The sequence below is a fragment of the Bos taurus genome, chromosome 29, assembly GCF_002263795.3.
Source record: "Bos taurus isolate L1 Dominette 01449 registration number 42190680 breed Hereford chromosome 29, ARS-UCD2.0, whole genome shotgun sequence".
Lineage (NCBI taxonomy): Eukaryota > Metazoa > Chordata > Mammalia > Artiodactyla > Bovidae > Bos > Bos taurus.
The window spans coordinates 36,423,609-36,445,039 of NC_037356.1; the positions used below are offsets into that span (position 1 = coordinate 36,423,609).

General features: G+C 38.6%; 1 protein-coding gene across 6 annotated transcripts in view; it reads right to left on the minus strand.

Moving 5' to 3' along the window:
- Positions 1 to 21,431, minus strand: part of ZBTB44 (zinc finger and BTB domain containing 44) — a 59,200-nt gene that overhangs the window by 22,317 nt on the left and 15,452 nt on the right. For all 6 annotated transcript variants that reach the window (XM_015461225.3, XM_059883079.1, XM_005226870.5 and 3 more), the window contains exon 2: positions 4,560 to 5,633. In XM_015461225.3, coding sequence (XP_015316711.1) covers positions 4,560 to 5,577 — 1,018 coding nt within the window. In that variant the 5' untranslated portion in view covers positions 5,578 to 5,633. The remainder of the gene's footprint in view (positions 1 to 4,559; positions 5,634 to 21,431) is intronic.

The following is a 21,431-nucleotide window of genomic DNA, read 5'->3' on the forward strand; positions in this document are numbered from 1 at the left end:
AGATTAATTTTCTGACTCTTTAGTACTCTTCTCTTTACTATTAATCATTCCTCTTAAAGCCAATACGATCTTTCATCTTCATCCTATTGTTTCTGACCTCCTAAGATCTTCTTCTGCCACTTAAGAAAAAACCTCTTGTACCCCCACCCCAGACCACAGTCACTAATATGAATTTAACAGATTGTTGGATCTATTATCCTCCATCTGACCCTGCTGACAAAAATTTAATAACTGTTCTTTTAAGCACCACAGAAGGTAGGTTCCCTTTTATAGGCAACATTATATATCATATTCCAGCCTTCTGCCACAGAGAAATGGACCCTGACCTCAAATCAACATGCTTCTGCTGCAATTACAATCCTAAAAGCAAGACCTGTTCAGTCAGAAAGACCAGAATCCTGGGACCATCCCAATTATGAAAACCAGTTGGTTCTCTTCAGAGACACTTGAGTCTGACTTGCAGAAACTGTTTAACTCCATTCAAAGAATCTGTCCATTTTAAGGGACCAAAACTGCCTCACTCCTGCTAGTGAACAGTTCTTATACTTTCAATACGCCCACTACTAGAACACTACTTCTATGTGGACACGGGGTTGATGCAAGCTTGCTGCACACTAACTTATCCTGTACAGTTTTAGCTAATTGTTAGGGATTTTCAGATATTCAAACCACCTTCTCAATGTGTTCAACTCCAGGTGTATTCCTGGCAGTCTTGCTGGAGAGCACTGACATACAACAGAGAGTTAAGACTATCATTACTTTACGGTTATGGAAACCTAGTGAGGCTCAGTGACTTGTTCAAGTCACACATCTGATAAGTGGCAGAAACTGAGAGCAGATTCTAGACCTGCCTGACTCCAAGTCCTCAACTTTTAATCATTTCCCCATACTGCATATACGCTCAGTGTTGCAAATTCCTCCATCATTCTAACTGCTCACCTCAACAAGTTTATCTATTCACTACTGCTACCAAGAAACTGTCAAACTATTTCTCAATCTTAACTGACCCTCGTAACAATCACTTCTCTTTTAATGGCAGATTTTAGAGTTTAGAGTCCTTCTCACTTAAACAAATTTCACTGAATTTCACTTTTCGTAAGGTGTTTAGTGTATACATTTGGAGTTAACAGGGGTAGCTGAGAGTAATTAGTGAGTTTGCTCTGAAGGTAAAGAAAAGACAACTCATTTGGATTATTTGATTATATATATTCAGATCAGAGTTCTTCTGTATGTCTGATTTGTAATAGAATCTACATTTGTTATAGTATATACTGGAAATTATTCTTAGATAACGGAAAGGCTTATTGTACTTATGGTCCTAACCCCTCTGTTTAATTGTGTTAATAATATATTAAGGCAAAGGCTGAACTGATTAGGTATACTCGAGAGTGATTAAAATAAGGCTATTTCACATAGCTAGTCAGCAAGATGTTCAGTTATATTAGTATTTGGTTCCTAAGTTCTCAGATAAATAATTAATAGTATTAATAATTACCTATTAGTTCACTATTTAGAAGGTACAAAGGTGTTTTCAAGATTAAAGATGTCAGTTATTTAACAAAAACCGGGTTATACTGACACATAGCTAGATCTCCTGCCATCAAATACATTATTCAACGTGTGGTTGTCTGGAAAGTACCCAACTTTAGAAATATTATCTTTAATAGGTATTGTGGGAAGAACTGCATTCTTCCCCATCCCCGAGGCATTCTCAAGCCCTAACATCCAATACCAGTAAATATACTCTTACTTGGAAACAGGGTCGGTCTCTGCAGAGACCTAGGTAATTACCATTACCTAGAGTGTGTGAAGGAAATGCCAACCCACTCCAGTATTCTTGCCTAGAGAATCCCATGCGCAGAGGAGTCTGGTGGGCTACAGTCCACGGGGTCGCCAAGAGTCGGACACAACTTAGCGACTAAACAACAACAACAGAGTATATGGTCACCTCTACCTAGCTGTGGCAGACAATGCTAGTTGCAAACAATATCCATTCTCCTACACTTTTGTGAGGTGGTTTCATACCTAACTAATATACAAGTTAGAAGAGATCATACTGTAGTAGGGTGGGCCATAATCTAATGACTGGTGTCCTGAGGAGGGAGATCTGGAGGAAGGCCCAGAAGGATGAGGGCAGAAAGTGGAGACATACAGCTAAACTCTGAGGCCCATCAGGAGTGTTAGTGACTGTCAGCAGCTAGAAAGGAGCAAAGAAAGATCGTTCCCTACAGACCTGCCAGCACCTTAAGTTCAGAGTTCGGCCTTCTGAACTTCGAGAGAATACAATTCTGCCGTTTGAAGTCTGCAGTGGCTGGTGTGGCAACCCTGGGAAACTCATGTTGTGCATCAGAATCTAAGAACTTAACAACGTCAACACGGCCTTCATGGTTCTCCAACCTTGGAGAAATCCTCTTCACTCATCTCCGTTGGCTTTCCTTCTCTCCCTGAATATAGATTATTTCTCAAGGAGCAGTTCTCTGGTTCTGGCTCTTACAAACACATTTTCCTGTTAAGAGTCAATGTGTCCCTGCTAAAAGTGCTAAAGTGGTCACCTCCAGTCCTGACCTCAAGGGCTCTGAGGCATGTTGCCTGGTCATCACCCAAGCACAGTTCACAAAGAATTGACCTTGCTGAGTTAACTCTTAAACTGGGCTTCTACCTCCTCCCAATGACTTTCACAGTAGTTATGGTATTTAACAGATTCCTATCAAGTGCATGTGAAAAGTTGACTCATTGGAAAAGACTCTGATGCTGGGAGGGATTGGGGTCAGGAGGAAAAGGGGATGACAGAGGATGAGATGGCTGGATGGCATCACCGACTCGACGGACATGAGTCTGAGTGAACTCTGAGAGTTGGTGATGGATAGGGAGGCCTAGCGTGCTGCGATTCATGGGGTCGCCAAGAGTCGGACACGACTGAGCGACTGAACTGAACTGATCAAGTGTATGATTACCATTATTTTTTGCACCATTAAGAAAGAAAAAGTAACTGTAAAGATTATTAATTGTAAAGCATATCTGAATTTAGAGATAATAAAATGTAAAAAACTGTGACTTATAATGACAATAATGTTATCTCTTTTTCTAGTCATCCATGAACCTGACTTTCTTATTCCTCAAACCACATATTCATTAACACCAGGTAGTAATGATTCTTCCTTTACAAAGTTTCTTCATACCCATTTTCTTTACAGTATGACTTCAAGTATCTTCTTTAACACAAAGACAACTGTACTGTAACTGGCTTTTGGACTGTCCCTCCCCAGCCAACCCCCTATGAATTTGACCAATATCAAATTTTCCTAAAATATCTGAAAATATTTTTTCATTCCATTTAAGGTAGACTCCTTATTACCACTAGGATACAACCCAAGCTTACTTGGCCTAGCTGTGGTAGACACTGCTAATTGCAGACAATATTTATTCTATAATTTTGTAAGGCAGTTACATACCCAACATACATATATATGTATATAGCCCCAGATTATCTTGCAGCTAGGAAAGGCCATGCATGTGACATCATCTGGCAGTTTTTTTGAGAGTTCTAAAAACATTTTCCATACAAGCATTACCCCTTTCTAAAATACAAGGCTAAAGATGAAGCAAAAAACCTACAACCACGAACTAATAAGTATACATCTGACAAACTAAAGATGGTGGACTGCAAAAACACAAGGGGCCTAGGTCACTGTAGAGCCACTATACTACTCCTGGACTTTCTATTTCTGAACATTTTATGCAATAAAAAAAAAAAATCCTGTTTGGTTTAAGCCACTTTGAAGGGATTGTTGTATGTAGTTGAATGCAATTCTAACTGAAACTAGCATTTGAGGCTTTTCAAACATGTTCCCAACCACTCATTTTTCTTCTTTCCCATTATAGTCTATACTTGCAGGTTTTCATGCTTTATTCACATCACTGTGCTTTGAATTCACTGCTTTATCAAACATGCAGTGAATGTTCTTCCACACCTCTGAGCTTCTATACATTTTCAAAGGAATGTTATTCCCTCGCTTGGGTAAACTCCTACTTATTACGTAAGATCCAGCTCAAACATGCAGTGTTAACTTGATCTTTCCTGTGTGAGCCTGTCACACTGTTTATACCTCTGGCCTAGTTTTAATTGCTGACTTACTCATCTGCTTTCTCAATTAATGGTGTTAACTCCTCGGATGCAAGCACTGTCATTTTCATCATATATCCCCCCAAGTTTGGCACATGGTTAAGTTTTTAATAAATAATTTTAATAAAGAATAAAACACGAATTGCATTTTTTAAAACTGGTACTTTTTGTACTGAAAGTAATTCACAATTCATTAGTATGTGAACTGTGCCATAATATATGTGTCCCATGAGATACTGTTCAACTACTTTCTTTCTACTCATGTGTAACTTACCAAAATATATGGTAGGACTGATGGCACCTAAAAAATCCCAGTTACCATGTTTTATTCTTCTTAATATTTCCTATAGGATACAGCACAAAACTTATCTAGTAAGCACTTAAAAATGCCTCCCCATACTTTATAGAATCATGGAAAACACAGAAGACACGATACCTATGGAGGAAGACTGGGGACTAATCAGAAGGTCCTCTTGCACTTGCTCACTTCCTGGCACTGTCTGCTGATCACTCAGTGAACTCTGAGACGCACTGACAGGCTGGGATACTTCCTCATGGACCTCCTCGTCACTTAGCCTTTCCACTTTGACCCGGACATCTTCCTCGGCACCCAGAGGCAAGGCAGTTTTTGTGCTCTCGCAAGTCACATAATCAGTCATTCTTCTCCCTGTCTCAGATGGGCCAGGTAATTCTAAAGTCCGGGTATTTTCTGCTTGCTTAACCTTATCAGGCTGATTCCTTCGATCAATTCCAAAAGGAAAAGTCCAGGGAAAAGCTAGAGAAGAGTCAACTGGTTGATTTCTATTTTCTGAATAGGAAGTTGAAGAATTCAACGCCTGGGGAGAACTTGTTTGTGTGCTGCACTTTACAGGACTTTCAGGAGACATAACAATGTAGCTTTTGCGCTTTCTCCGTGATTCTCGGCAGACAGGGATGGTTCTTTCTACCACACTGCACTCTGAAGACACTGGAGAAATGCTTCCATCTCGAGACGTAAAATTGCAGTTAGAGTTATTTTCTTGTCCAGCATCCAGACCCTTTTCTGGTTGGCTGTTGGGTGTATTCCATAAAATGCTTGATTTCATGAACTCTGAGCAGGTGCTAGCAACACTGAACATTTGCATATAGCTGGCTGCAGCTAGAACATCAATGATATTTTCTGTGTTAATTGACAGAGTAGCTGTGTACGCATACTCTAAAAGGGGTATAAAGCCAGTCACTGTAACATGATGCAAATCCAACACATTCTTGTTCTCATCTTCTGCTTGGCCTACAAGTTTGGTGCGAAAGAAATCACTGCAAGCTGCTAATACCACCTTATGTGCCCGGAAGATTTTGTCCTGGACACGAATAGTGATATCACAAAAATGTCCATCATTTCGAAGCATATTTAGCTTTCCAAGCATTTCCTGGCTGTGGGAAGAGGAGCTATGAGTAAATGTTTTCACACCCATCTTTCCCTTCCTCTTCTATAGATGCTCTTCAAGGATGCAAATGAATCAGAAATGTCCTAAAAGATACATAAAATAAGCATTAATTAATGGATCAGTAGCTGAAATACAAGGTGATTGAGATTGTTTTCATGAGGCCACCATGCTAAATAGAAAGGTGAAAGATGGCCAGGGGAAAGTCCAAGCAAAGAGCTATGTTAAAATAGACTCCCAGTGCCTGCTCCCTGAAGCATCCTCCCAGAGGAGTCCGTGTGCTCACGTCACACGCACAGCTTACACAAGACGAGTCCCTATAACTGCCACTGCTTGCAAACCACATGCCAGATAATGTTCAAATGCATCACATTTCATAATTTGATTGTCATGATGTCTCTACTAATAGGTACATTTTATTGCTGTTGAAGAGAAAAGGGCTGGCTAACTACCTTGAAGAAATCAAAAGTTGTTAAGTTGCAGACCCAGGGTTCAAATCCAGGCAGGCTGGCCCCAGAATCTGCACCCTAAACCTCAATGCTTTATCCTGCCTCTTTTAGGACATGAGATGAGTAAGTACAAGTGGCCAAGAGTCTAGGTCTTAGAATGTAATAGGTCTGCATTCTTTCTTCAACAATTCCTCCAAGGTTGTTATAAGAACTAAATGAAACATGCGAAGTACATGCTTAAGCATGGTATTCGGCACTTTGTGAATGCGCAACAAGAGAAAAGTGACTGCTTTTTATGTTACTAACACAACAAAACCACATTTCTGGTAGGAAATTTATAAAACAAATGTTTAAAATCCGACACTTGATTGGGTTTTTCCTTAAAAAAAAAAAAAAAGACTGATTTGCCTTTATCAGATTTTACATTTACTAAAAATTAAGAAAACTGACATTCTTAAATACTTTTAATTTCTAAAATCTAATAATACTTCTAAATACTAGTTCTTATAGTACTTTCCCCTTAAACTGTTGTGAAAGGGAAGTCGCTCAGTCGTGTCCGACTCTTTGCAACCCCAAGGACTGTAGCCTACCAGGCTCCTCCATCTATGGGATTTTCCAGGCAAGAGTACTGGAGTGGGGTGCCATTTCCTTCATCCACTATGTGAAGTCAGGGAGGCTTATATTAGCCCCTTGATAAAGATAAGAAAGATAATGCTCAGGGAAGTTAAGTGACTAACAAATGATAACCGAAGCTAAGATCTGAGTCTTTTTACTGTTTGATCACAGTACTTTTCCAATATGAAAACACATAGCTATTATTTTATCTAAGATAAATAACCTTTAACAAAAAGTACTAAAAGACAAAACAAAGCATATTCGGGGAAATATTTTTTGTAAGCCATCTTTAGATAAAGAAGTTTCAAATACCTCAAAATTAGAGCTACCAGTTTAAAAAAAAATGATGTTTAAAAGTTGATGAATATTTAATTGACCTGGGAAAATGTGTGGTTCTGAGCATTAAATAATGCACAATCACTAAATACAGTGAACTCAATAGTAGTAGTTATGTGTTTAGTGAAAAATATCAGAGTACACAGACAATAACCATCTTTGTGAAATATATACATATGTGTATGTATTTGTACACACCGACACACAAACAGAGCAAGAGAACATAAGATCTTAATTAGAGATTCATGGATTCACTAAGGGGCCATGATCTTCTTGAAACTGTACACAGAAAGATATCTGCATGCATAGATGGTAGCTTCTTCATATTTATGCAAAACATATGGGTGTTTATTCTTTTTCACATTAAACATTTTTTTTTCTTTTAAAAAGCACCGTAATAGGGCTTGAGGCTTCCCAGGTGGCTCAGTGGTAAAGAACCCATCTGCCAATGCAGGAGACCTGGGTTTGATCCCTGGATAGGGAAGATCCCCTAGAGGAAGACATGGCAACCCACTCCAGGATTCTTGCCTGGGAAATTCCATGGACAGAGGCGCATGGCAGGCTACATGCTATGGGGTAGAGAGCTGGACGCATCTGAGCATGCACACACATCCTAAGGCTTCAGTTTCTCCTGGTTTGGACCCCGAAAGTCATGCAGAGTAGGCCTTTTTCTTTCCCCTTGAAAAAGCTTTCAAAAACTGAAGATGGCAGTCACATTTCTTTCCTAAGGTTCTCTTCTATAAGCTAAACATCCCTTGTCCCTCTAAGTGCCTCTTAAAATTTAATGAATATCCTTGCTCTGCGCAACAATCTCCACTTCCCATATTCCCTTAAGACTGGTTCAAAGAGTTGCATACAATATGACAGGTATGGCAGAATTATAACTTGAGCATAACTTTATTATCTTTACCTTCCTTATCTCAGCACAAATAAGACTAAACTGGGTATTGGGACGGTGAAGCCATACTACTGATTTTGTTTACACTAATGAAAACTTAATAATTGACTTATTAGATGTGAGGAACTTTATTATGTAAGAGAGGAACACAATTACAAGTAAAACATTGTCCTTTACCTCATTAAGCTTACAGTCTTTATGAAAATGACATATGTACTTAATTAAGACTACACAGCTAGTGCTACATGAAAGCAAACAATGAAACATTTCATTCTGAGTGTGCAAGGCAGAAGAAGAATCACAGAGGGCAGGGCCTCATGAAAGAACTCTGCAGGTGATAAAGCAAACAGGAGCACCAAGCTCTCGTGGGACCTCACACGAGCTCAGTGAGTGCTCACCATCCTGACATGCCTCGGGTGCACTGTACTGGCCAACTGTTGTTAATGGCACTGTAAAGTGAAGTCGCTCAGTCGTGTCTGACTCTTTGTGACCCCATGGACTGTAGCCTACCAGGCTCCTCTGTCCACAGGATTTTCCAGGCAAGAATACTGGAGTGGGTTGCCACTTCCTTCTCCAGGAGATCTACCCGACCCAGGGATTAAACCCAGGTCTCCCTCATTGTAGGCAGATGCTTTACCATCTGAGCCACCAGGGAAGTTACTCTAAATGTGAGGATGCAGAGGTCAATGTTAGTTCAAACATCAATCCATTACATAAACAACCCCTTTGAATGTTCTTTGTAGGTAAATGTACATGTGAAGGGGAAATAATTTTTAAAAAGACATTCTGATGATTTCCAGCTGAATAGATACAAATAATCCACTGAATATTCTAATATAAGAGGACCAAATGATCAATCTAAGAATCTTCTTGGTCTGATAACACAATAAATGGCATAAAACCTTGTGCCAAGACAGCCAGGTAAGGCCACTGAAACAATTAACTTAACCACATCAAAGGTAACAGTTCAAACATAAACCTGCTCCATTCTACTTTCCCAAAGACAAGTAATCGTAAGACACCAAGCAGCTAGGATTGATCTAACCAAAGTATTATTCAACATACTTATTGATTTCTCTCTCATAGGAATGAGATGAAGAGGAAAAAAAATGGGAAGGTTTTACATCAAGTTTTTTGTTCATTTGCTACACCCCAGTAAACTGGCTTCTTTAAAAAGCCCAGCCATCAAGAGCACTTAGTTTGATGGAGATCACATGGTTCAGGCAGGAACATGCCTTCAAGCAAGTGACACTCATAATCCAGGGACCATGTGCATGAACAAAGGTGTGAAGGCAAGAAATCAAATAGTGTATTTGGAGACCATGTGCAACGGGATTTTGAAAACATCTCAATCGCAATTTGGGCGGAGGTTCCAAACAACAGATACTACCATTTCAAAGTGAGGTGCAAGGCAACCTATGCAAGGAGGTAATGAGAGAAAACGAGTCCTGTGGAGAGAGACCAGTGTGTTTTGAGTTCCAAACCCTTTCCCACTCCCTTCTACTCCCCTGTAAGGGAAAGGAGTTGAGGCAAGTTTGCCCTTTGTTTTAGGTCTATGCAAAATGTGTCACACTTGAAACAAATCTAAAGGATACAAGTCTGATTTAAACTCTAGCCAAGACTAGGAAGTATGCTTACCACCTCCCAACAGTAAATAAAAGCAATACCTGGAGTGGCAAGGATCCTCTGGAGCCCCAGCCCTGGGTGCACGCCCTATTCTGCTGTGTGTCACTGTGGGACCTTAGGCAAGTCACTAGACTGCACCTTCATTTCTTCAGCAGTAAGACAGGGTAAGACAACCTACCTCAGAGTTCTGAGGATTAACTGGCCTGATACATGTGAAGTGCTTTAAACAGTACTCAGCATGAAATAAATGCTACAGAACACCAGTCCTGGTGCTGCTGCTACTGTTATTAGAGACCTTTCTTCTTACTCAATCCTGTGCCTCTCCCAATCCTTGATGGGCCTGAAACCACAGTCACCAAATACGGAAGAATAAAAAGGCAGAGGGGAAAAACAGAAAGAAAAAGGAAGCCAAACAAATCTCTTTCCACTGCAGACCTGTAGTAGGCCTGCGGTGGGCAAATAAGAAAACCTATAACTCTGAATTAAGTTTATTAGTTCTTGAAAATAATGTTTCTATTCCCTAAAAGTGACCAGAAAAGTTATGATAACTTGCCCTTCAAGGAATTGGAGGGAGTACTAACCCTACGGAACAAATTTATATGTATGGTGGAAGACAAAAATAAAATAAATTCTAAGTATCTTCTGCAAATCATGTTTGTACAACATAATGGTTACACACATATGGTACACAGCATAATAAAGATGGAGGTATGGGATGGGAGGAAGATGAAGATTAGACTGGGAAATGCCAGATATAATTTTGTTCCCCTCCTATATTCTCATTAAAACCAATCAAGGACAGAAAAGAAAGTTTCTGATGTTTCTGAGTTTAAGATGCCTCCAACAGGAATATCCAGGTGGAATTTACATACGAAAATGTCTGTACTCGTTGACTGTGTTTAGTAGCAGATGCAACACTGGGACCTTTAGATACAACCCAGCAACTCCCACCCGCCGAAAAGAATAGAAAACATGTCCATACAGAAACGTATGGACATACATTCACAGAGCATAGCAGTATTATTCATAATATTCAAAAAGTGAAAACAATCCAAATATCCACCATGATAAATGGACAAATAAAATGTGGTATATTTATACAATGGAATATTATTTCACAACAAAGAAATTAAGTACTGATATATGCTACAACATGGATAAAATCTGAAAACATGTTACATGAAAAGGCCAGTTACAAAGGGCTACATTATTGTATGATTCCATTTATAGGCAATGTTCCAAACAGGCAAATCTATAAAGACAGAAAGTAAATGAGTGCTTGCCTAGGGTTGGGGGGGCAGTAGGGGAAATTTGGGGTTAACAGCTAAGGGATTCAGGGATTTTTTTTTTAGATAACAGAAAATGGTCTAAAATTGATACACAAATCAGCGAATACACTAAAAGTCACTGAAGTGTACACTTTAAATGGGTGAATATGTAGGGTATGGTATACTAATTTTAAAATCTAAACCTAGAGATTTAAGAAGTTCAACACACCTAAACAAGATAAATTCAAATAAGTCCATGCTCAGATACAAACTGCTGGAAACAAAAAGACAAAGGGAAAAATCTTAAAAGCAGTAAGAAGGGAACGACTCCCTACTTATAAGGGGAAAATAATTCAAATAATGGAGTACTTCTCATCAGAAACCATGAGGTAAGAAGGAAGTGACACAACACTTTCTAAGTACCCAAATAAAGAACAGCCAACCAAGAACACTACAGCCAACAAAAATACCCTTCAGGAAGAAGGAGAAAATCAACGCATTCTCATGTGAATGAAAACTAGAGAATCGGCTGTTGTCAGCAGATTCGCTCACAAAGAATAAGTTCAGATTGCTCCTGAAATGAAAGGAAGAATAATGAAAAGTAAAAACATATAACTGAGTCTTCGAACTGTGCAAGTCCACTCATATGTGGGTGTTTTTCCAACAGTGAATACTACAATACTACTGGGTCTGCGGTTGGCTGAATTTGAAGATGTGGAACCGTGGATACAGAGAAACTATCAGATTCGAAGGGCTGACTATAACTTATACACAGATTATCTACTCTGCAGAGAGTCAGCTCAGTGCCCCTAACTGCTGCCGTGTTCAAGGGTCAACTGTACAGGTTACAGTCTTCCCTCTTCCTCTGACTTTTCTAAATTATGTTTCACATAATTGAAGCAAAAACCATCCTAATGCTGATGTGATTCTCAAAGTATGTAAAGTAAATATTTAAGACAATTATAAACAGGGGAGTGTAACTTCAAAAGAGGGAAGCCTTCACTCAGACTGATACTGTACTGCCATCAGGGGACTGTGATAAGTTATTTACGTACATATAATACCTAGTGCAGATTCAAAATAATATGTAAAAAGACATGCCCTCAAAACACCAAGGATAGATCAAAATGAAATTTTCAACAAGGTACAATAAGCCACAGGAAGGCAGGAAAATAATAGAAACAAAGAACAGAGGGAACAAACAAAAACAAAAATAAAAGGGTCTACTTAAGTCTCAACATATCAATAATTTCCTTGAATGTACACAGTCCAAATAAAAACAACTAGAAGACAAAGATTGGTAGGATGGATATTTTAAAAACATGAACCAACTACATGCTATCCATAAGACACTCATTTCAAAATAATGATATAAGGAGGTTTAAAGTATTATAACACGATGAAAAAAATACAGAATTATACTGTCCAACGAAGGAACTGCCAGTCACATGTGGTAATTTTAATTTAAATCAATTAAACTAAATTGAAAATTCAGCTCCTCAATCACACTAGACACATTTAAAGTAATATGCAAAAAAAGCACTTGTACTGAATTAGTAATGTGCACGTATCACTTCATTTTAAAAAAGTTCTCCAAAACTCTATTATAAATGAAAATGCCCACATTCTCAGTTATTTAACTAATCTGCAGTTAATAAAGGTTTTTTTATATTGTGGCAAAATAAAACAAAATTTGTCATTTTAAAGTGTACAGTACAGGGCTTTAAGGACATTCACACTGTTGTTCAACCATCACCAGTATGTCCAGAACTTTTCATCATTCCGAAATGACAGTATCCATCAAACAATAACTCCTCACTCCTCATTCTCCACTCTCTACCAGACTCTGGCAGCCAACCTTCTAATTCTCTATGAATTTTCCTACTCTAGGTACATCATATAAGTGGAAGCATCAAATAGTTGTCCTTTTGCAACTGGCTTATTTCATTTAGCACAAAGTCTTCATCCACTCTGTAGCATGTACCAGAATTCCCCTCCTTTTTAAAGACTGTATAATATCCCATTGTATATTTTATTTACATATTCATCCTCTGCTTAACTAATGAAAGCACGATTTATTTACAAATTCGAAGAATCTCCAGGTAGAGATCAATCTTAGAGGTCATTTAGTTCCATAGCCTTCTAATACTTAAATCATTTGACACAAATTACCACAACTGTAAAATTCTGTATCATCTTAAGAGTGGCTACCACTTTAAGCTGTTCACATTTCTCTTTTCCAAGTTGGAAACTACCACCAGTATTTTAATTTAGCCATGGCACATATGACAGAGGATATTCACATGTATGATACACCTCCATGGGCAAGGGCAGATTTTAAAAACTGTGCTCAATATATGTTAACATAAAATTTACCATTGTAACCATTTTAAATTGTCAGTTCAGTGGCATAAAGTTCATTCACACTGCTGTGCAGATAGCACCATTACCTATTTCTAAAATTTTGTCATTGACAAGGATAGATTTTGACAACACTCAAAAGAACTGCAGAGAACAAAAGCATTACAGACTTTACTTTGGCATGATAGTCCCAAAAGAATCTTACAAAGTGTGTAAGAAATAAGCTCATCATTTAAATATATCAAGAAACTTCATTTTATATAAAGAAAGTATGTTCAATTTCATTTTTAAAAATTGAGCTTTATTTAATAAGAAGGAATCCTGATTTTATTTTTCTGATTCTCTACTCCACAGGCAATATTAAAAAAGCAGCACACAGGTAGGTAAAATTTACAGAATCACACTGTACGTTACTACAAATTTTTTCATGGAATCATTCATGCTTATAGTCAATATGGACATGCAATTGACACCTAGCTGACTCATCTATTTTATTAAAAATTTATTCATGGATAGAATAAAACAGAAGTAACCATGATAATCACAAACACATAAATAATTCACAATTGCCACAACTGTTAGTGGTACTGTACATTAGTAATGGTTCTATACAATAGCTCTAGCTTTAACTCACAACTGACTAACAGCAATCACAAAACCTCTGGTAAAGAGATAACCAGTGCAAGTTCGATGCATGAAGCAGAGCACTCAAAGCCAGTCTCTGGGACAAAACAGAGGGATAGGGTGGGGAGGGGATGGGTTCAGGATGGGGGGACACATGCACACGCGTGGCTAATTCATGTTGATGTATGGCAAAAACCACCATCAGTTCAGTTCAGTTCCGTTCAGTCGCTCAGTCGTGTCCGACTCTTTTCGACCCCATGAATAGCAGCATGCCAGGCCTCCCTGTCCATCACCAACTCCCGGAGTTCACTCAGACTCACGTCCATCGAGTCAGTGATGCCATCCAGCCATCTTATCCTCTGTCGTCCCCTTCTCCTGCCCCTAGTCCCTCCCAGCATCAGAGTCTTTTCCAGTGAGTCAACTCTTAGCATGAGGTGGCCAAAGTACTGGAGTTTCAGCTGCAGCATCATTCCTTCCAAAGAAATCCCAGGGCTGATCTCCTTCAGAATGGACTGGTTGGATCTCCTTGCAGTCCAAGGGACTCTCAAAGAGTCTTCTCCAACACCACAGTTCAAAAGCATCAATTCTTCGGTGCTCAGCTTTCTTCACAGTCCAACTCTCACATCCATACATGACCACTGGAAAAACCATAGCCTTGACTAGATGGACGTTTGTTGGCAAAGTAATGTCTATGCTTTTGAATATGCTATCTAGGTTGGTCATAACTTTTCTTCCAAGGATAAGCGTCTTTTAATTTCATGGCTGCAATCATCATCTGCAGTGATTTTGGAGCCCCAAAAAATAAAGTCTGACGCTGTTTCCCCGTCTATTTCCCATGAACTGAAGGGACCAGATGCCATGATCTTTGTTTTCTGAATTTTGAGTTGTAAGCCAACTTCTTCACTCTCCTCTTTCACTTTCATCAAGAGGTTTTTTAGTTCCTCTTCACTTTCTGCCATAAGGGTGGTGTCATCTGCATATCTGAGGTGATTGATATTTCTCCTGGCAATCTTGATTCCAGCTTGTGGTTCTTCCAGTCCAGCGTTTCTTCTGATGTACTCTGAATATAAGTTAAATAAGCAGGGTGACAATATACAGCCTTGATGTACTCCTTTTCCTATTTGGAACCAGTCTTGGTTCCATGTCCAGTTCTAACTTGCTTCCTGACCTGCATACAAATTTCTCAAGAGGCAGATCAGGTGGTCTGGTATTCACATCTCTTTCACAATTTTCCACAGTTTATTGTGATGCACACAGTCAAAGGCTTTGGCATAGTCAATAAAGCAGAAATAGATGTTTTTCTGGAACTCTCTTGCTTTTTCCATGATCCAGCGGATGTTGGCAATTTGATCTCTGGTTCTTCTGCCTTTTCTAAAACCAGCTTGAACATCTGGAAGTTCACGGTCACGTATTGCTGAAGCCTGGCTTGGAGAATTTTGAGCATTACTTTACTAGCGTGTGAGATGAGTGCAATTGTGTGGTAATTTGAGCATTCTTTGGCATTGCCCTTCTTTGGGATTGGAATGAAAACTGACCTTTTCCAGTCCTGTGGCCACTGCTGAGTTTTCCAAATTTGCCTGCATATTGAGTGCAGCACTTTCACAGCATCATCTTTCAGGATTTGGAATAGCTCAACTGGAATTCCATCACCTCCACTAGCTTTGTTCGTAGTGATGCTTTCTAAGGCCCCCTTGACTTCACATTCCAGGATGTCTGGCTCTAGGTCAGTGATCACACTATCGTGATTATCTGGGTCATGAAGATCTTTTTTGTACAGTTCTTCTGTGTATTCTTGCCACCTCTTCTTAATATCTTCTGCTTCTGTTAGGTCTATACCATTTCTGTCCTTTATCGAGCCCATCTTTGCATGAAATGTTCCCTTGGTATCTCTAATTTTCTTGAAGAGATTTCTAGTTTTTCCCATTCTGTTGTTTTCCTCTATTTCTTTGCATTGATCGCTGAGGAAGGCTTTCTTATCTCTTCTTGCTGTTCTTTGGAACTCTGCATTCAGATGCATATACCTTTCCTTTTCTCCTTTGCTTACATTTACATAATTATTGTAAAGTAATTAGCCTCCAATTAAAAACAAAAACAAAAACCTCTGATAAGACCCTGTCCTTTGAAGACTCCTAACTCAAACTGGTCAAGAACAGGAACTCTGGCCATCAACAGTATTTGAAGATACAGACAACTATGGAAAAACATTACACTTTTATACAGTCAATACTATATTAAGTGTTTCCAGAGGAACTGTATGCCGGACTGTGAGCTATGTCTCTGGAACTGATAGTTTTCATTCTCTTACTCTACAGATATTACTTTTCATGGCTTGATCATTATCTTAGAGCTTAAAGAGATAATGGAGGAATAGGTCAAAAAGAGGCAAATTTTCCCCCTCAATGGGGAAAAAACCCTCAGAAAATAGAATGAAGGAACTTGAATTTTAAAGCTGAAAGAAGATTATGGTTTAAAAAGTTTAGTTCAACAAACATTATCAGGTGCTAAATATAAATACTATGCTAAAAAGCCCAGAAAGGTTAACCAGTTACAACTCAATGGAAGACAGGAGTGGAGCCTCAGATTACTTGATTCTTAGAGTCTACTGTTTTATACAAAAATCACAGTTAAAAATAGGACCTGCAACCAGTACTCCTAAATTACAACAAGTACTCTTTCCATTGATTTCATAATAGTATAAGAATGACTGTTTCCATATAGGAACAATTGGAAACAGCTTGGGATAGGAAAAGGTTGCTGCTGCTGCTGCTAAGTCGCTTCATTAGGACTCATTAAATACCTTTTTAAATTGTCAAAGATTTAGTTAGGCAAATTCTGTAACAAAATGATGTTTGAAATAAAGAAACTCCTGTTGGACCAGAATTTTAAAAGCTGTTTAGTCTTTGCTGCAAAATAACCTAAAGAGGAAAAGGCGACTGTGAAAATACCAAACATTAGCCTATTATGATTATCTGACTGCCCCCCAAAAATATGTTTATAGTTACAACTCTTCAATCTGTATAGAAATATACAATAAGCTCTTTTAAAAAACACGTCTTAATTTGAATTTTCTTAGAAACTATCATCTCACATCTCCCCAATGAGCAAAATATATCATACATCATAACTCCTCAATTGCTATTAAGGTTTTAAATTCTAGATATATGTAAAGATAGATACTCCTGGTATCCATGTCCCTCTGAATGATAAACTGCTATAAGGATAAATACATTAAGTCTTTTGACACAGTATAATGCATTAATTAAGTAAAGTCTTTTCACATTGCCCAAGTCCAATAACAGACTTCTCCACCTCATGTATAACTAAGCATTCTTTATTTTACTATACTCAATTCAGTATCAATTAATAAATTAATGTTGCCTAGAAATTAATGTTGCCTAGAAATAGTTTGGAGAAGGCAATGGCACCCCACTCCAGTACTCTTGCCTGGAAAATCCCATGGACAGAGGAGCCTGGTAGGCTGCAGTCCATGGGGTCGCTAAGAATTGGACACAACTGAGCGACTTCATTTTCACTTTTCACTTTCATGCACTGGAGAAGGAAATGGCAACTCACTCCAGTGTTCTTGCCTGGAGAATCCCAGGGATGGGGGAGCGTGGTGGGAGGCTGTCTATGGGATCGCACAGAGTTGGACACAACTGAAGCGACTTAGCAGCAGCAGCAGAAATAGTTTATATAGTAGGAAGAGCATTGCTTTGTACTTCAGACAAATCTGGATATTTGTGGTTATTACTGTTTTCTAATCTGTTTATTATTCAAGAATAGTTAATTTACAATACTGTATTAGTTTCAAGGGTAGAGGACAGTGATTCAGGGTGTTTTGTTTTTTTTTTTGCATATTATATTCCATTGTAGGTTATTACAAGGTTTTGGGCACAATTCCCTGCTTTATATACAGCAAATCCTTGTTGCTTATGTGTTTTATGTATAGTAGTTTGTATCTGTTACAATCTCAAATTTCTAATTTGTCCCTCCATCCCTCTCCTTTGGTAACCATAAGCTTGTTCTCTATGTCTGTGAGTCTGCTTCGGTGTCCTCTTTTTTTTTTTTGGCTGTGTTAAATGGCTTGTGGGATCTTAGCTCCCTGACCAGGGGTCCAGGAACTGAATCTATGCCTCCTGCAGTAAGAAGCTCAGAATCCTAACCGCTGGACCTCCAGGGAATTTTTTTAAAATTAAAAAACTGCTTTATTTTTATACAATTTTAAAGGTCACTTTCCATTTATAGTTATTACAAAATATTGGCTATATACCCCATGTTGTAGAACACATACTTGAGTCTGTCTTATAGTCAACAGCTGTACCTCTGACTCACCGCACCTTTGTATTACCCACCCCAATTGGTAATCACTAACCTGTTCTCTGGATCTGTGAGTCTGCTTCTTTTATGTTATAGTTATTAGTTTTTGTTTTTTTTTTAAGATTCCACATATAAGCAGTATCATATAGTATTTATTTTCCTCTACAAACCTGGATCTTAATAATGTCTGTATCACTGAACTTACTGGATGCCCTTAAACTAGTTAAATGTGGCAGGAGTCAAGCAAGATAAAACAAGTACACGGGAAGTGCCCAGTGCCTAGCACACAGCATACACAGAAGAACGCCATACAGCACTGAGTGATGAATCTCTGTTGACAGGTCTCTATCACCTTTGGCTCAATTTGTCTCAAATCTCTAACCCCAGCACCCTTCCTGAACTCCAATTCTGGGCCTCTTATGATCAGCTAGTGCATGTGGGCTCAGTCATAGTTGTGTCCGACTCTTTGTGACCCTATGGACTGTATGTAGCCCACCAGGCTCCTCTGTATGATCAGTGAGAATGCTAGACAATTCCATCTGGATATGTCTGCTATCTTTCAAATTCACTGCCTGAAACAACTCAAATTCTTCTCAGCTGACACTCCACTATAGGATTTCTAACTGCTAATGATAGATGCTTTTAATTAACCATTCACCCAGAGCTTAAAATCTAGTACTTATTTTTGATTCATCTCCTCTAAAAATCTGGAAATTTTTCCTTAGCTACTCCCTCCTTCATAGGCAAATTCAGAAAAATTATAAATGTTTTTAAATGCCTTAACATTTAATGTTAAATCAGGAGATGGTTAGAAATTTTTAGACAAGAACCTAATAATAGAAAAGGCTCGGGAGGGGGGGCGGGAAAAAAAAAAAAAGAAAAGGCTCAACAAGGTGAACAGGCTGCTTTTCTGAGCCAGGCCACAGACATGGTTTGTGTATTCAAATTCGCACATCAAAGAGCAGTAAAATCCATTTGTCACATAAGATAATCGTAAGTTCCAATTGCAACATAGACATAATAGGTCTATTTAGGTAAAAGATAACCAAGAAAACATTAAAATGTTTATCTGGCTAAAAGGAATAGAGCTTGCTCCAGAGCTTCAGGGGTTAGGGTGATTAAAAAAAAAAAAAAAGGCGCACAAAATTCAGTTAGCTGTTTTCATGTCTGGACTTAAGGCTTAGGAATTGTGGCAGGTCACCTCGGAACCACAATAAGAGTTAACTTAAGGATGGCAAAGCAAAAAGTTGAGAACTGAGGCTCTTGATGATGTCACTGAATTGCAGAGTAATTAACTCTGAAGCTGCCTTACTTTAGAATTTGTTTTGTTTTGAAATAGTGTTTTAACTCACTCCGTTAAAAGTTTTCTGATCCACAAAATAAATATCCACATAGAGATCTCCCATAGGTACTTCAACAGGTCCAAAAGAATTAATCATCACTTCTCCAAATGTACTCTTCTTTTTCAAATTCTCTGGCCCAAGATAAAGATACAATCATTCCAAAAAGCAAAAAACCTGGGCGTCATCTTTGACTTCTACAGTAGTGTAAAAAAAGTCACTCCCTCAGATATGTCCATGTCTTAATCCCTGGAATTTGCAAACGGTTCTTATGGAGGACTTTGCAGGTGGAATGAAGTATCCCAACATAGGGAGACATCTCTGGATATCCAAGTGGCCCCTAGGTACAATCTTTAGCATCCTTCTAAGAGAGAAGTTAGAAGATATGACACCGATATCAGAGAAGGTGATGGGGAAGACAGGGATAAATTGGAGTTATGAGGCTGCAAGTCATGGAATGCATACAGTCATCAGAGACTAGAAGAGGCAAGGAATGGATTTCCCACCTTGACCAGAGTCTTTGGAGAAAGACGGTACCTGCCAACATCTTGATTTCAATCCAATGATACCAATTATGAATTTCTAGACTCCAGAATTGTGAAAGGATAAGTTTGCTGTTTAAAGCCATCCAGGTTGTGATAATTTATTACAAGAGCCGCAAGAAACGAATACAACTTCTGTCCTTCACTTTTCCTCCAAACACAGACTTGGTCACTAAGGCCTATATCAAATCAATCCTTTCTGTTTTGCCCACTGCCCTGGGCTACTTAAACATCCTGATTGTTCTCCTGCCTTTAGTCTCAGGATGTTGAGTTAATCCTTCACCACTGTTCAAATTGTTTAAAATCCAATCATTTTAGTCCAGCAATTACTTCATGCTTCAGCTATCACCCAGAACAACTCTTAACAGCACTGAATTCTTCTTAGCATCTGCATTTATATCGTTTGACATCAATTGACTTCAATATGTAAAATACTTGAGATAAGGCAGACTTTTATTAGTTTATTTTTAATTGGAGGATAACTGCTTTACAATAATGTGTTGGTTTCAGCCATACGCCAACATGAAGCAGCCCCAGGTATACATTTGTCCTCTCCCTCTTGAACCTCCCACTTCCCTCCCACCCCTTTAGGCTGTCACAGAGCACCAGGTCTGAGATCCCTGCATCATACGGCAAATTCTCACTAGCTATCTATTTTACATATGGTAATGTGTATGTTTCAACGCTATTCTTTCAAATCGCCCTACCCTCTCTTTCCGCCACTGTGTCTTCAAGTCTGTTTTCTCCGTTGGCATCTCCACTGCTGCCCTGCAAATAGGTTCATCAGTACCATCTTTCTAGATTCCATATATATGTTAATATGTGATATTTTTCTCTTTCTGACTTACTTTACTCTGTATAATAGGTTCCAGGTTCATCCAACTCATAAGAACTGACTCAAATGCAATCCTTTTTATGGCTGAGTAATATTCCATTGTACATATGTACCACAGCTTTTTTATCCATTCATCTGCTGATGGACATCTAGATTACTTCCATTTCCTAGCTATTGTAAATAGTGCTGCAATGAACAGCGAGGTATGTGTGTCTTTTTCGATTATGATTTCCTCAGTGTATATGCTCAGAAGTGCAACTGTTGGGTCATATTCCTAGTTTCTTAAGGAATCTCCATACTGTTTTTCATAGTGGTTGTATCAATTTACATTCCCACCAACAGTGCAAGAGGATTCCCACCCTCTCCAGCATTTACTGTTGTAGACTTTTCAATGATGGCCATTCTGACTGGTGTAAGGTGATACCATGGTAGCTTTGATTTGCAATTCTCTAATAATGAGTGATGTTAAGCATCTTTTCATGTGTTTATTAGCTGTGTCTAAGTCTTCTTTGGAGAAATGTCTGTTTAGGTATTCTAAGGTGAACTATTATCTCACCATTCATTATATTGGTGAGGAAATCGAAGCTCAGAGAATTAATGACTTATCCAAGGTCATAAGGCTAGTAAACAGCAATTGACATCCTGATGCTACTATTTCTCATTAATACCTCAT